General features: G+C 54.4%; 1 protein-coding gene across 1 annotated transcript; it reads left to right on the top strand.

Annotated features, from left to right (window-relative positions):
- Nucleotides 1-447: 447 nt before the first annotated feature.
- Nucleotides 448-15,955, top strand: ISX (intestine specific homeobox). The gene is made up of 4 exons (XM_045826679.1): nt 448-676; nt 11,974-12,125; nt 13,859-13,975; nt 15,104-15,955. The coding sequence occupies exons 1-4, from the start codon at nt 448-450 to the stop codon at nt 15,311-15,313; spliced, it is 708 nt and encodes a 235-aa protein (XP_045682635.1). The 3' UTR covers nt 15,314-15,955.
- The last annotated feature ends 633 nt before the right edge of the window (nt 15,956-16,588 follow it).

The following is a 16,588-nucleotide window of genomic DNA, read 5'->3' as shown; positions in this document are numbered from 1 at the left end:
GGACACGCTGCCCCTGATCTCCTCTGGGGGCAGGCTTTCTCTTCCTCCCAGCTCTGTGCCCTGTTGCCCTCTGGCTGTGACCTCAGGGACCCGGGCGTAGGCCGCCCACCTGGAGAAGACCCTTTGCAATGAGACGGAAGCCAACGTGGCGATAATGATGCCCTTGACACTGAGCCGGCGAGGGCTCTGAGACTGCGGGGCACAGTGTGCAGCCTGTTCCAGCTCTTCCCAGGTAACCTGCCTCCTGGATCCCAGGGCTGGTTTCCAGTGGCCCATGGAAGTCCCTGGGGCGACGGAACGTTCCTGGCTAATCTGACTTGAGGCTCCCCTTTCTCCACCTCTGCTTGCCCTCTTGACCTCGGGAGTTTCGGGAGAGGAAGTAGCCGCCCTCTGCTGGCATCACCCTGGGCTCACGCAAAGCCCCCTCAGCCCTATTGGTGGCTGCCCATGGAGAACAAGGTGGTCCCTGCTCTCTGCGGGGCTACGGAGAGGCAGAACTTGGGGTGCTGCGAGGCCCCAAAGAAACTGGGCCTGTCCTTCTCCATCGAGGAGATCTTAAAGAGGCCCACCGAGAGGAGCGACAGGGTCCGACGGGAAGGGGCAGCTGGACCGGGCACTGGGAAGGCAGCAATTGCAGACTCCAGGCCGGAGAGGCCCCGCCAGGACCAGCCCCATGGTAAGTGCTTTCTGGTCATTTCTTATCCATTCCTGGGTCTCCGAGACCTGGCTGGGCTCAGGCAGGAAAAAGCCTACTCCGCATCGACAGAAGAGAGGGCACTAGGCTGGGACCATAGTCCCTCTCTATCCAGCCCAGAACGGTGGCTGTTCAGATGAGGAACGAAGGCTCAGTCATTTGCCGAATGCAGAGACAGGAACTTGGTCCTGTAGCCAGGCCCCCGCTGAGAATGCTTGTTACCATTTATTTATTCTGCATTTATGATACGGTTGGTAGGCACGGTCCCGTAGGCTGTGGTGCCTCTTCTTTAACTTCCGTGGAAGGGCGCAGTGAACATAGCCGGACAGAGGTGGAAACCCGTCTATGAACGAGCAGGGGTGGGTGGTGTCCCCCAAGTTGCCCAGCTAGTAAGCAGAAGCCCCTCGATCAGGACCTGGCTCTGGCCGCCCCTAAACACTGCTCAGTCCGGCACGCTCTTCTCCCTCGAAAGCCGAGTCCAGCCTGCCCAGCTTCTAGTGGCTGCAGCTTTGCCTGGATCTGCCCACCCTGATCACCCCCACACCCCCAGAACTGGGGCTCATCCCAAGTAACAATGACCAGGTCTGAGACCCCGCCCTGACAGCTGGCCTGAGGGAGGGCCCGGCAGGGGACACGAACACCCCACTCAGAGTCAGGAATTTCTGACGTCTGTCACAGTTCCCCCCAGGCCTGGATGACCTCGGGCACGTCCCTTCCCCACTCAGGCCTCAGCTCTACCCTCGGCTGCGTGAAGGAAGGGGAAACCAAGGTGACGTCCCAAGGGTCCACTGGAGTCTGACCGTGGGTGAGCCTGGAGTTCTGCCAGGAGGGTCCCAGCTCTCTCCCTATTTCCGGCCCTTTGATCCAAGGGAAGGCTGGGAAGGGAGCTGGGGGGGCTGTGACACCGTGAGGTCGTCTCGTACCACACACACAGCCCCGCTCCACCCCCCACCAAGTCCCCCAAGAGGGGGCCGTACTCAGCTGCAGGGGAAGACCCTGGAAAGCCACTGCTCCCTGGTGGGGGTGGGGGCGGGGGGCAGCCAGTTTCCCTGTAGCTGAGCTTATTAGTGGGAAAGGGTTCCCAGTGTCATTTTCAGAAGTTCATTGATATCTTCCAGTGAATTGAATGAGCTCACACAGAAACAATTCTTCTGGGAGTCTAACCTCGGTCTCTTTTGCTACAGCTACATAAAATCCATGACTGTCTTCTCTGAGACAGAGACGGGGGCAGGGTGGGGGGCAGAGAGGAAAGGTCCAGTCCCCCCTCCTGAGGGGCTCCCCTTCTCCTAGCCTGACAATGGCTGAGGGCAAACAGGCGGGCGGCCACTTTTTCTGAGCCTCCCCTAAAGACACTGGCATGTTCCATGCCAGCTACCCTGCTACACCCAGAGCAGACCCCCGGTAAGTGGTCGCCAAAATAGCAGTGGCGACACTAGCCAGTGCCCCTGGTTCACGGCCCTCTCTCGGCCATGCTTCCTTCAAGCCGTCACCTTTGTGAGCCCCCACCTGGCAGAGGGTAAACCGAGAGGAGAAGACGGACCCCCCACAAAAACTGCAGGAGTAGTTAGCCCTAAAATTGGACCCCGGGACCTGAGACCATCCACTCTCGATTGTCCCCGAACGTGGTCTAAACCCACCCATCCCCCTCCCACGCTGCTGGAGTTCCGCGTTTCTGGAAGCCCAGTGCAGGTGCCGCTGGTGGTTCTCGAGATCACTCTGGGGGGCACGCAGACAAAGGTGGTTTACGTCAGTAGTTCTCGTTATTTCTACACTAACCTTCTGTTCAGGACCCATGATACCAGCTGCTGATTGCGGGTCACCATGAGGTTTCGTTTTTAAATAAGTTTGCTTATTTGCATAAACAAAAGAGTCTGTCTGGGAGGGTGCCGAACAAACAATGATTCATTCAGATGGGAGGCCAACCTGCCAGAAACCACTGAGGTGACGGGCAGAAACCGTCGGTGAGCTGGAGGCTGCGAGAGGCCAGGTGAGGAGGGCGGGGGGCTGGGATTCCAGAAGTCTGGTCTCGAAGCCCCACACCGGCACCAAATCGAGGGAGGGCCCCAGACGAGCCTCCCCTCTCTGGGTGGGCCTCCATCTGCCCATCTGGAACATCCCTGAGGTCCCCGCCCCCAGCTGTGGCACACCATAACCAATTCCACCACGAACTGGTTGCTGAAAAACCTTGGCGGTTTCACTCCTGGTGATTTTCCTCGGCAGAGACTTCCTCCACGCAGAGTAAGGGGGTCACCCCGCCAGGCAGGCAGGGACAGGGTGACAGGGGAGGCTGGGCCTCTGCCTGCCCTCCCAGGATCCCCCACCCCTGCCTGTTTCCCTCATGGCATGCAGGACCAGAAATGATGTGCTCTGTGCCCTCTGTCACCCCAAGAATATCAAGAGAGGAGTAAATTCCTCTTGGGCTTTGCCTGCCACTCAGAGGGCTGCGTGGCGTGGCTCGGGGAGGTCGGCCAGCAGACATCGCCTCCAGATCCCAGTCGCCAGGGAGTTCGTGAAAATGCAGCATCCCAGGCCTGGCACCCAAGACTCTGACTCTAGGTCTCGAGTGGGGCCCAGGAATCCGAAGTCTAACCAGCTCTCCCAAAGGGGTCCAAGGATGAGAGTGGCCCAAGGACCACCCTTGGGGGAGGCTGAGGCCCAGGGAGGCAGCATGGCTTGCTCTGAGCTGAGGAGCCTGTGCCTCCAGGGGCCGGGCTGGGCCACTTATCCAGGAGGTCCACCCTCCCCACTCCCCGCCACATCTTGCCAGTCTCCAGGGACCCTCATAATCTAAGGCTTGGACCCTCCCAGGCCTCGAGCCAATGGAAAATTCCAAAAGGGCCTCCCAGCTGAAGAGGATGCTCAACCCAGCTGACCGCTCCCTCCTTCTGAGAGAGGCAAGCGCCCCAAAGCTGGGGGACCCCCCGAAGTCAAGGCAGGCTGAGTCAGGGGGAAGCCACCTTATGCCAGAGTCTCAGACCGCAGGGAGAGACAGAACAAGTTTGCACCTATCCCCCTGAGGCCCCTCTGCCAGGGAATTATGACCCCTGGGGGGCAGTGGGTAAGCCAGTGTGGTCCAGTGGCCTGTGGGGGACCCAGACAGGCTCCCTCGTCTGCTCAGGAGCCCTTCGGTCACTCACTGAACGGTCATTCCGGACCAGGCTGGGGGCTGGGAAGGCGAAGGTGAATGAGCAGGACAAGACATAGTGACCGCCACGTGGAGCTGGTGGGTTCAGTGGCAGTGAGGTCCTGGGGCCACCACCTGGGAGCCGTGCTGACTTCTGCCCACCTTGTCTGGTGGAGGTGACCAAGACGGTGGAATTCTGGGGATCTGAGGACTGTCCTAGAGCAGTGGTCAGCAAAGCTTTCCTACAAAGGGCCACAGAGTCAGCTTAAGCTTTAATGGCTAGATGGTCCCTGTTGCAATTACTCAGCTCTGCTGCCACAGCTGAACAGGAGATGACGTGTAAGTGAATGTGTATGTTTATGTTCCAATAAAACTTTATTTATAATAACAAACGGAGGGCTGGATCTGACCTCAGGGTGTAGTTGATCAACCCCCAACCCACTGGTGTGGCACTCAGAGTCCTTCACAGACTGGACCCGCCGGTCCCCAGGTCCAGCTCCCATCACACTCCCCCCCGCCCCTCCCTCTCCACCCCCGAGGCACACGGAGCTTCTCTCTGACTCCCACTCCTTCCTGCTCCCTAACTGCTTCCAAACCTCTGGCCTTGAGAAACCTCCGCCCAACCCCCCTCCACACACACACACACACACACACACACACACGTACACACACGTTTTCTGTCTCCTTTTCCTCTTAATTCTCTCTTCCTCCTCCTGGCTTTAAGCAACAGAAATTCATTCTCTTACGGCTCTAGAGTCCAGAAGTCCAGAACCAAGGTGCTAAAGGGCAGCTCCTCCCGGAGGCCCTTCGGGGAAATCTGCCCGCAGCCCTGGGTCAGGCGCGGCCTGCGGGCACAGCGCTGCGCTCTCCGCCCCTGTCTCACCTGGCCCTCGCCTCCGGGTCTCGGGCAAACCTCCCTGCCCACCCTCGCCCGGCGGCACCATCATTGGGCTCAAGGCTTACCCTAGATCAGAGAGATCTCATCTCACAATCTTTAATTAAATCTACAAAGATAAGGTGTCCAAACAAGGTCGCACGCACAGGTACCAGAGGTTAGGACTTGGACATATGTTTTGGGGGGAACCACCATTCAAGCCACTACGCTTTCCCTCACTTCTTCCTCCCCCTCCTTTTCCTCTTTCTCCCTTCTCTTCCTGTTCCCCTCCTCTTCCTTTTCTCCTCTCCTCTTCCTCCTCCTCTCCCTCCTTCCCCCCAGGCTCCTCCAGCTCCCCTGCACCACCTTGACCCGAAGGCAGGGGCTCTGCTGTTCTCCAGGCGCCGGGACTAAGGCTGGGTCTGAGGCCTGCGGTGTGTCTCGTGGCTCGTCATGAATGGCTCTGGCCCTGAGACAGAGAGATCTCGGGCTCCCACGGGAGCAGACTGGAGCAGGGCTAAAGGATGCAGAGCTAAAAGCCTGTACTTCCCCCAGGAGAAGTGTGGTCTGGTTTCTCTCTTCCAAACACCCTTTCCTAGTCCCTGCCACCAAAGTTACAACCCAATGTGGCCACGGGGACATCCCTACAGGGCCGGGGGCACCTGGAGGCTGGTTCTGAAATGGAGAACCCGACTCCTTCTTAGGCCCTATGGGAGTGCAAGGCAGTATAAGACTTGACCCCTGCTTGCAAAACAAAAAACAAAAACAAAACCCACATTGTGATTGTGTTGGATCTTCCAAAAAGCAGACCCAAAGGACAGGATTTAAGCACAAGCAGCCTGTGCTGTGCAAGGAGCACCAGCAGTGAAGCAATGCAACAAGATACAGGAAGGCAGACAGTGAGTGACCGGAGGGTGTGTGGTGAAGCCAGTGACCACTGTGAGAAAACGAAGCTTAAATCCTTTGACATATGGAGCAAGTATACCCCTTGGAATTGTCGTAGATAAAACTCAGGCTCTTGTATGGGCTCACAAGGAAAGCATGCCAAGGACCCAAGCATGAGACACTGTGATGTGGCGAGTTCTGTCCAGGTGGAACTCGGCCCCTGGATTGCCAATGTCCCATCTGCCTCTGTCCCTCTGTGGAAAAAGTCCAGCCGTGTCCGCAGCAAAGCCAAAACAAAGGCCAGTATCCAGAGTTTCTGCTTCACATTAAAGCTTCGTCCTCTGGAGTCCACGCAGTCTGTCATATGCCTGGTAGCTGCTGGACCGCATGGTCACATGCTCCTGGGAGAGAGAGAATACGTTAACGCACCAGGCGAGTGCACCGAAAGGAATAAGAGAGTGTTTCTTTGTTCCCCTGGGGTTATATTAGCTTGGGTTTGGAACGGGACAAGTGCTTTTCTAAAACAATTTCCCAAGCTTGTGTGGGTATTGATAGGTCCACCTCCCAACAAATTCCTTCTTTCCCCATGCTAGACTGACAGGCCTCTTTGGCCAAGCACCGCCCCCTGTGTCCCCCAACAATCCAGTACTGGAAGGGGAAGAAAGGAGGGTTAATCCCCTTGTCAGAGCAATGCTGTGATCCCCTGGGGTGTGAAGTTGCGACTTCCTGGTGAAGCAAACGTGTTTATGAGGCCACCCAGTTTATTAAACTCAATGCCTAATTCCCTTTGCTCCCTTTCTTAATAATTAGCTAACTATCTATGTTCACAGAATTATCTGGGCCTTTTAGCTAAGAAATACATATCCTGGCAGTAGAAAGTTGTTCCAAGCACAAAAAGGTCTCAGAGATGCAAGCAGGGGGTGGACAAGGTTACCGTAATAACTGGACCCCAGAGTGTCAGCGCCAGGAGAAATCTGAGTGGGTAGCAGAGGCTTTAGCATTCATTGGCTATCATTTAAATTCTATGTATCCATCATGTGCTCCATTGAGGCATGCAACAGGAGCATGGCCACTGAGTGGCAGGCATATCTATTGCCACACACCCCTCCCCCCCAAAAAAAGAACTGTCCCAAAACAGTGGTTTCAGAGAACCGTAAACATTTATTATCTCCCTCAGGTTCTGTGGACCAGGAGTCTGAGAACGACTTAACTGGGTGGCTCTGGTCCAAGGTCCCTGTGAGATTGCCGTAAGGGTGTTGTTTGCAGGCACCTGAAGGCTGGGCCGGAATAAAGAATCTGCCCCCACGGCGGCTCACACCCACGGCTGCTGAGTGGTGATGCCAGCTGTTGGAAGTGGCCTCAGTCTCTCTCCCCGTGGGGCATTCTCCACGTGTCTTGACTATCCTCCCAAAATGGCAATGGCGTCTCTCAGCACGAGCAACCCAAGGGGGAGGAGCCAGGTGGAAGCTGCATCCTCTGATGGCCCAGGCTAAGAGCCCTCATCGCAGCCCTTCCATGCACTCCATTTGTCGTGGGAGTCGCCGAGATGGCCCACGTTAATGGAGATAAGAATTTCAAGGGTCTGATCTCAAAGCCGCCACAGGTATTAGCTGGGACTGGGCATGATGTAGAGAACAGAACACAAACACAGCCCTGCCCCCGTCTAGCAGGGAGACAAATGGCCATCCAGCAGTCACCGTTGAAAGCACAATGACAATGGTGGTAAGTGCTGGGGAGAGGGTGACACAGTTCCTCAATGGCCTGTTCTCAGGGAGGCCAGGGAAGGCCTCCCAGGGAAGGTCATGGTTGTTGCTATGGGCACCAGGGAACTGTAGGAAGTCCATGACTGGCCTGGAGTCATGGAGAGAGAAGAGGCCAGTGCAGGTCTGCCCGGGGAGATGCCTGCCCTACACCCCACCCACCATGTCCCAGAGGCATCCCCAGCCTGCAGGAGGGCTCCCAAGGGTGCCTTGGATCTTCTCCGTGCTGGTCTCACTGCCCTAGGAAGACAAGGACAAGGACCACCTCCAGAGACTTTGCCCAGTGGCACAGCCTCCAGGGCCTGCGGCTGAGCAGCCAGGGACCATCAGCGGACCCCAGAGAAGGAGCAATCAGGAGAGGGAACCGAGCACAGAGAAACATCGGCTTATAATTAGGTGGCCTAATCACCTGTGTAAATTGTGTATTTCTTATGATCGATGTGCTAAACGGCTCAGGTTTAATTAAGTTCTGCTGACTCGTTCTCTGTGAAGACCCACTGGAGTGTAACGCACAGCTTGCACAATGCATAATTGGGAGAGGAGCAACTTGAAAGGGGGCCAGTTTCCCATCACCTTCCTCACCGTCTCCCTGCCACCCCACAGGCCCTCCTGGGTCCCCTTGGCCAGCCCTGTGGGTGCGCTGCTCTGTGGCCACCAGCTTCTGGGCCTCTCTGCCTGGTCTGGTGGTGCTGGGCCTGGAGAGGAACTCAACGAGTTTCTCCCCTCCAGCCCAGTGCTCCTTCCAGAGCTCGGAAAATGGGACCCAGCACCCCCATCACCCTCTGAGACTGGGGCCCCAGGAGATCCTGGCCCTTCCTGAGGATTAAAAACCTTATCCCCTGCGTGGGGCGCTCCATCCATGAGCTCGTCTTTCCAGCTCCTTGTGCAACGAGGTCCAAAATTCCATGGGCTGAGCTCTGTGTTCCACATTCTCCTCTGCCCCATACTCCACGTACGCTGTTCTGCCTGCTCCCACCTGCTTTCTCTCTCCCATACCACTGTGGGCTGGAACCCAGGCGTCAGCCTTGCCGGCTCTCCCACCCCTGTCCCAGAGCAGCCTCCTCCTGAGAGTGGTGGGAAGACGTAAGTGTGGACCTTCATGCCTCCGGAACGCAGCCCTCAGACGCTGCCCATCCCCATCCCAGCCCGCCCTGTGCCCGACGGGCAGGTCCCCTCTGCTCGAAGGCACCACCCAGAGCTCCTGGGCACGGTCCTGTCTTCTGGACATCCTTCTGCTCCCCAGGCACCGGCAGAGAGATGGGCGCGTGCCAGTCCACCCCTCCTCTCACCGGCCCCGTTCTTCCAGTTTCCCCAGTGCCACCAGGGCTGGCTCTGTGACAGATGACACTCTCTTTCCTGGAGCTACGTGGCAATTAGAGGAAATTGCAACACAGGGAGAAAGTTTAGTGGGGAGTTTGCATGACGTTATAAAGTCTATTCTTTGCCAGGGAGGGAAAAAATTTTTTAAATATATTTTATTCATTATGCTATTACAGTTATCCCATTCCCTCCCTTTATTCCCGTCTGCCCTGCACAGCCCCTCCCACCCGCATTCCCCCCTCTTTAGTTCATGTCCATGGGTCATATATATAAGTTCTTTAGCTTCTACATTTCCTATGCTATTCTTGACCTCCCCCTGTCTATTTTCTACCTACCATTTATGCTACTTATTCTCTGTACCTTTTCCCCCTCTCTCCTCCTCCCACTCCCCCATTAATAACCCTCTATGTGATCTCCATTTCTGTGGTTTTCTGTTCCTGTTCTAGTTGTTTGCTTAGTTTGGTTTTGTTTTTGTTTTAGGTTCGGTTGTTAATAGCTGTGAGTTTGTTGTCATTTTAGTGTTAATATTTTTATCTCCTTTTTCTTAGGTAAGTCCCTTTAACATTTCTTATTAATAAGGGCTGGGTAATGATGAACTCCTTTAACTTGACCTTATCTGGGAAGCACTTTATCTGTCCTCCCATTCTAAATGAAAGCTTTGCTGGATACAGTACAGTAATCTTGGATGTAGGTCCTTGCCTTTCATGACTTGGAATACTTCTTTCCAGACCCTTCTTGCCTGCAAGGTTTCCTTTGAGAAATCAGCTGATAGTCTTATGGGCACTTCTTATTAGGTAACTGTCTCCTTTTCTCTGGCTGCTTTTGAGATTCTCTCCTTATCTTTAATCTTGGCTAATGTAATTATGATGTGCCTTGGTGTGTTCCTCCTTGGGCCCAACTTCTTTGGGACTCTCTGAGCTTCCTGGACTTCCTAGAAGTATATTTTCTTTGCCAGATTGGGGAAGTTCTCCTTCATTATTTGTTCAAATAAGTTTTCAATTTGTTGCTCTTCCTTTCGTCCTTCTGGCACCTCTATGATTCAGATGTTGGAATGTTTAAAGATGTCCTAGAGGTTCCTAAGCCTCTCCTCATTTTTTTGAATTCTTGTTTCCTCCTTCTGTTCTGGTTGAATGTTTCTTTCTTCCTTCTGCTCCAAACCATTGATTTGAGTCTTGTTTTCCTTCTTGTCACTGTTGGTTCCCTGTAGGTTTTTCTTTATATCATATAATGTGACCTTCCTGGCTGCCTGAGTCTTTTTGATGCTGTTGAAGTACCCAGTGAGTCCCTGGAGCATCCTGATAACCAGTGTTTTGAACTCTGCATCTGATAGGTTGGCTATCTCTTCATTGGTTAGTTGTATTTTTTCTGGAGCTTTGAACTGTTCTTTCATTTGGGCCATGTTTTTGGTGTTTTTTGGGGGGGGTTTTTTTGGTCTTAACTCACCTGTTCCATAGCAAGGGGCAGAGCCTTAGGTGCTCACCAGGGCAGGGCAACCCACATCGCTGCCTTGCGTTGCTGTACGTGGGGGAGCGGTCTGAGAGGGAACAGTGCCACTTGTTCCACTCTCTGCCCGTGTTCTCACGCCTCCTGGGCCACACATTCTCTCTCCAGCTGTCAGTGGCCCTTCCTCTTCCACGTTCCCAGCAAACCTCTGGGCATTGCCTACAGCTGCCACCTCCTCTGCTTCACCTCCCTTCTCTCATCTACATGCGGCCTACTGAGCCCTCACCGTCTCTACTCTGTGGGAACTGCCACCATGAAGGTCCACAGTTTGGTGAGGTCCAGTGACCACTGTTCTGCCCTCACTGTCATTAATCTATTCACAGCAGGGGCACAGCCAAGCCTTCTTCCTTGAAGCAGTTTCTTCACTGGGTGTCCTTGTCACAGCCCCTTCCTCACTTTCCTCCTGCCGCAGAGAGTACCCCGTCTTGGTCCCCTAGTTGGCTTCTCTTGGCTCCCTCGTTGGCTGCTGGACGTCCAGGTGGTGGAGGGGCTCAGGCTTACTCTTAGGCCCCCCTCTCTTCTTCACCCACACTTCCTGCCTAGTAATCTCACCCACTGCCACGACTGCAGAAGCCAAATGTACGCTGAGAGTTCCCAGACTTGAACTCTAAATATACGTGCTGCGTACCTATTGGATAGCTTTCTACGGATACTCAATAGGCACCTCAAACTGAACATGTCTAAATCAAGTACCTGATCTCCTCAATACACGTGCACAGGCCTGGCGTCAAGGGCATGTGTGTGACCAGTGTGGCTGCCCGGGTCCCGCACTCAGAAGGGGTTTACTGGGGTTTGATGCTACAGTTACCATCTTGAAATCCTTAGTAATGTTATGCTTAAATTTATGTTTTGTAAGTGAAGTCCAAGGAGACCATGAAGGACCTGCCAGGTGCCTGGAGCCTCAGTTCATGCTCAGTCCCCCCTTCCCCGGAATGCGCTCTCAGCCACCTGTTTTGCAGCCCCTACCCAGTGCCTGCTGCCTCCTCTGTCCTGGGCTGGGGCATGGGCTGGGCACTGGTGGGAGGAGGGTGGTCTCTGTGAGGGTCCATACTCACTCTGTCGGTATCCCTGTGCCCCAGAAAGCCTAGGCTTAAATATCAAATTTAAAAACACCTTACAAGTCAAGAGAAGACTGAGAAAGAAAGGGAAAAAGCTTTCTTCCTGCCTTTTGAACACAGAGTCCACATTTTCGTTTTGCGCTAGGCCCCACAAATGATGGAGTCGGCTCTGAGTGGACGCGAGGCTGGACAGGTGGTGGGAAGCAGGCTGTGAGGGGCTCACTGCTGTGGAGATCGGTCTTTACTTTGTAGGCCAAGGTTGGCAGACTCTTTCCGTAAAGGGCCAGGTAGTGATTATTTTAGGCATTGCAGGCCATGTAGTCTCTGTGGCAACTACTCATCTCTGCTCTTATAGCATAAAAGCAGCCATAGACACTATATAAACCAATGGGTGGTACCATGTTCCAATAAAACTTTATTCACAAAAGCAGACAGTGGGCCAGGTTTAGCCCCAGGCTCTAGTTTGCCATCCCGTTGTAGACAAGGGGGAGACATTGAAGGCATCTGAGCTGCAGAAAAAGACAATCAGCGGAGTTTCTGGAAGGTTATCTTGGTCTCACTGTCTATGATGGATGGAAGAGGGTCAGCCTAGGGGCAGGGATTTTAGGAAAAAAAAATACTGCAAATCTCTGACGTTCTAGGAACCAGGGGCCAACACTTGGCAGTGGCCGCAGAGGTTGGAAGAGTGAAACAAGGCAACACAAAGCCAACACCAAGGTTGCTGATGCAAATGGATCCCTCCCTCTTCCATCCAGGAGAGAGGAAGAGCAAGCGGAGGGTAAGAACCACCTTTACCACAGAGCAGCTATGTGAGCTGGAGAAGATCTTCCACTTCACCCACTACCCAGACATCCACGTCCGCACCCAGCTGGCAGCCAGGATCAACCTCCCAGAAGCCCGGGTGCAGGTACAACCAGCCCCACCTCAATGCCCCCACCTCAATGCCCCCGGGGGCCACGGGTGAGACACTGTGGATCCTGGAGCCTCCGGGGCTGCCCTGTCCAAATCTTTCCACTGGCTTTGTCCCACGAATACAGTCATATGTGCTAACTGCTCCATCCTGGGAAATGAGGTCCCCACCGTTATAGGATGATCTCTGTCCTTGGAGGGGGAACGTGGAGTGAGCTGGCGTTGGTGATAGCAATCGATGGGCGCTCCCATGCCCTTCCTCTCCACTTGTCTGCAGTTCCAGAGCATCGTCCACCACGCAGCCCCCTTCCCAAAATACCTCTTGGCACTCCAGACCAGGGTCAACAAAACTTTTCTGTGAAGGGCCAGGTGGTAATTATGTTAGGTTTGGGGGGCCATATGGTCACTGTCACAGGTATCCAACCGTATATTGTTTGTAGCATAAGAGCAGCCACAGACAATATATAAACAAGTGAGCATGGCGGTGTTCCAATAAAACTTTATCAACGACCACTAACATGTGAATTTTATATAATCAGCCTGCATCACAAAACATTCTTGTTCTTTGGGCTTTTGTGCAGCTATTTCCAGTGTGAAAACCCTCCTGAGCTCACAGGCCATTCAGAAACAGGTAGAGGGCCACAGGGAGCTGACGGGCTTCCCCTGATCTGGGCCACGTGGTTATGGCTTTGAAGGCAGCACAGAGGGGCGGAACCACGGTCTGAGACCTGGGTCAAGCCCCGACTGCCTAATCTGCATTCTCTAATTTCGTCACCCAGAGTGTCTATGGCTTTATCCATGGTTGGAGACACAGGACCCCCTTGTCACTCAGCAGGGGTATGTCCTGCCTCTTGGCACATCTCCAGTATTGCAAGTACAATTCTAGCAAACCCAAATCCAATTGTTGCACGGTTGGCATGCCTCTAACACAGTTTTCTGAGTCACCCATTTAAAAAAAAAAAAAAAAACAAATATGAAGCATTCATTCAAATTCAAAATCTGAGCAAGGACCCAGGTCAATATTCCACTCTTTGTTTTATGCCAACTGGCTTTTCTTCTGGTCAAGGACCACACCCACCTCAGACTTCTCCCCTTTTCCTTTCCGTTTGGAATCTGTCGCCAGCTAAGTTGGTAGCGCCAGCCAAGTGGCTCAGAATTCAGCGGCATCTCAGCAGAATGACCAAGTAAAACAGTCACGTGTCAGGGACAATCAGGATGCTCGTGAATGCAGGCAACTGCTGATGTCCCCGGAGATGCCAAGGGGCCCCCAGGGGTTGCAAACAGGTGGCCTGCCAGCAGGAAACAGCTCACCGGTGGGTTGTATTTGATCTGCACAGTATTTTAAGCCTCAGAGCTGTCACATAAAAATCAAGATGTCTGTCTTAGAAAATGGATGAGCCTGCAAGGCAGAGCTCACACTGCATGCGCGTGGGGGCTGTTGGCTGAAGCTGAGAGGCTGCCCCCTTATGCTCTGAGTGCCACAGACCCCGCCACTCCCAATTATCTGGCACCCACCTGCTTCCCTCCCGAATGAGCCCTGGCCTGCAGGCACTGAAGGTTATGATCCCCCAACCCGCTCTGCAGGCTGACCTCCAGAGCCAAAGAAATCCTGTAGGCCAGGAGCTCTCTAAACTGCAAAGCCCCTTGGGAGGTGTTCTTGTGCGTGCTGGGGGAGGTACTAGATGGAGAAAAACCCTTTTGCTGATCTCCACCCTCTCTCTCCCTTATCAGATCTGGTTCCAGAATCAGCGAGCCAAGTGGCGGAAGCAGGAGAGGACGGGTGGCCCCAGGGCTCCACAGCAGCTGCGTGAGGCCAGCTTGGCCCCGGCCACAAATCTGGACGTGGCCGTGAGTGGCTGAGGCACTGAGGGGACCTGGGGGACCCGCCCTCTGGGAACATCCCTTCCAGATCCACAGGGGAGGAGTCACCTCAGGGGAATTTTTTTTTTTTTTTAAGAAAAAGCGTGGGCAAGGAGGTTCTGGAAGTCTGTGGCCCCTGGGACAAATCATTGCCTCTCTCTCCACGTCCTTATCCACTGAGTGACAATCACAGTTCTTGTCCCTCCTCCTTGTATTACTTGTGTAAAACTTCACAGTTTACAAAATGGGGTCACAGAGTAAAGGGTGGTACGCAGAGCTTGAGCTCTGGAGTCAGACTGCCCGGGGTTCAAATCCCAGCTCTGCCCTTAGCAGCAGGGTGACCTGGAAGAGTCACTGTGCCCCTCAGAGGACAGGAACAGTTTTTTGTGTGTGTTTTTTTTGAAGTCACTGGTTTTTTTTTAAGATTTTATTTATTTATTTCTTAGAGAGAGAAGGGAGGGAGAAAGAGAGAGAGAGAGAGAGAAACATCAATGTGCGGTTGCTAGGGGCTGTGGCCTGCAACCCAGGTATGTACCCTGACTGGGAATCGAACCTGCAACACTTTGGTTCGCAGCCCGTGCTCAATCCACTGAGCTATGCCAGCCAGGGCTTGACAGTAACAGTTTTGGTGGGAATGAAATGCCTGAGGGGTGAAGATTGCTTAGCACTGAGGAAGTGCTCCCTAAGTATCTATCAGCTGTCCAGAGAGTCAGCACATGGGCAGTGTGTGTACCAGGTGCTGAACTCTGGGAGACAGCACTACATACAACGGACGGTCCTGAGCTAAAGGTCTATGTAGACCCACAGTGATGCTGCAAGGCAGGATTTTTTTATTTGTCCCCCTCCCCCACCCCACCCCCCCTTTTTTTTTTTTTTTTTTGCTAATGCAGAAACTGGGCTCTGAGAAGCAAAGTGACTTTTCCACATCAGGCAATTGCTATGAATGGTGGGGTGAGGACCAGCCTCTCTGGCCCCCAGTGCATGCGATTCTCTCCAGGTCGGACCCCCACCCCCACCCCGCACTGCCCAAGCCATGTGGGGGAAGGTTGGGAAGCTGCGGGCCAACCCAGGCTAAAGCGGAGGACTCACTGCTCTCCTGACCTCTCCCTGTGACAGGGTCCCCTGCTGCCGCCCCCTGCACTGCCCAGGCTGGCTCCTCCCGCGGGGTGCTGTCCACCAGCTCAAGGTCAGCCAGCCTCTGCCTGGTTCCCTGCCTGGACGCCGCCTCTCCCGGGCCGCCTCATCCAGCAGACCTGCATCCCTGTCCTCTGCTTCCCTCCCACTCTGCACCCAAAGTGGGGCAGCATCTGTGCCACTTCAACATAGGGACCGGACGGGCATCCTGTCTGCAATGGAGCCGCCCTCCTCTCCGGGTGAAGACGCATGGCGAGAAGCTGCCCAGACCTCTGGGGGAGTCAGTCTGCTGACCCAAAGGTGGCCCACACCCCAGGAAGCCTCCCCCGAGCACGCCCCTTGGAAGGCTGGGGCAGACTCCCCAGCAGGGTGGCCTTCCAGCTCAACGACAGAGGGTTTTCAGACCTCAGGGTGAGCTCTGGAGCGAGCAGTGCATTCTCTCTCTCCTGCGCTTCCTCTCACGTGCTGTGTGGCCTCCAGCCGGTCACTCGCCCCATCTGGACCTCACGTGTAACATGAAGCAGTTGGACAAGATGACCTCTGAGGGCCTTCCGGCCCCTCCGTGGGTGAGGTGACCCACCGTGAGAACAGAGGCATGGAGGAGGCCAAGGAGAGGTTGTTTGCTCTTTCACTCACGACACATTTATTCCGAGCCTATGGAGTGCTCTGCCAATGGAACCGGTTGTGGACAGGAACAAGCGAGGTGCTGCCCCTGTGAGCTCAGTCCAGGCTGGTCAAAGGGAGAGTGCTAACCTTCCCCTGCAGGCACAACATTTGCCCATGACCTTGCAGGGGGTCCATGTGTAACATTCTGTACATCTTTGATGTGACTGTCTCAACGAGAGAAATATAGGAAGTTGTTTTTATTTTAAGCAGCACTTCGTGTCTTTGGTTATTCTGTTGAATTCAAGGGGGGCACGGGGGTGTCATTTCTGGCTCAGTGAAGAGTAAGGCAGAAAGCTCTTTGCAGAGTTTATTTCCCAGGACTTGTGCAAGGAGCCTAGTCGGAAGCCTAGTTTCACTCTGTTCTGAAAAGCCTGGGGTTTCATTTGACTGCTGTTTCCTTGCAGTGAGACCTTGCGCAAACCACTTGCCCTGCCCGGGCCTCAGTTTTGGCATCTGTAAAATGGCCTGCCCCCCTGGCCTGCCTCACAGAGCAGTCAGGAGGCTCTGAAAGGAAGTGGATGTGTTTTGCAAAGTGTGAGGGCAGGACCCACTGTGGAGTGATGTTGTCCCAGATCCCACCAGGAAAATGGCGGCTTTGGATTCCAGCCCTGGCGTAGGTCACCCCTGCTCACAGGGAGGGCGTGCCCTGAACTTCCCTTCTGCGTGAGTATTGCTTAGATGCGCCCTGCTAGGCAGGACAGGGCCTGCTCCCCTGAGCTGGGCAGGCTGGACTGACCTCCATGTGCAGTCCTAGAAATAAATTCAAGGACTCTGCCCCAAGTCCCAGCACCTCTGCAATCT

The sequence above is a fragment of the Phyllostomus hastatus genome, unplaced genomic scaffold, assembly GCF_019186645.2.
Source record: "Phyllostomus hastatus isolate PE091 unplaced genomic scaffold, TTU_PhHast_1.1 phas_scaffold_755, whole genome shotgun sequence".
NCBI lineage: Eukaryota > Metazoa > Chordata > Mammalia > Chiroptera > Phyllostomidae > Phyllostomus > Phyllostomus hastatus.
Note: the sequence above shows the minus strand (reverse complement) of the source record. Positions and strands in the feature narration are given on the sequence as shown.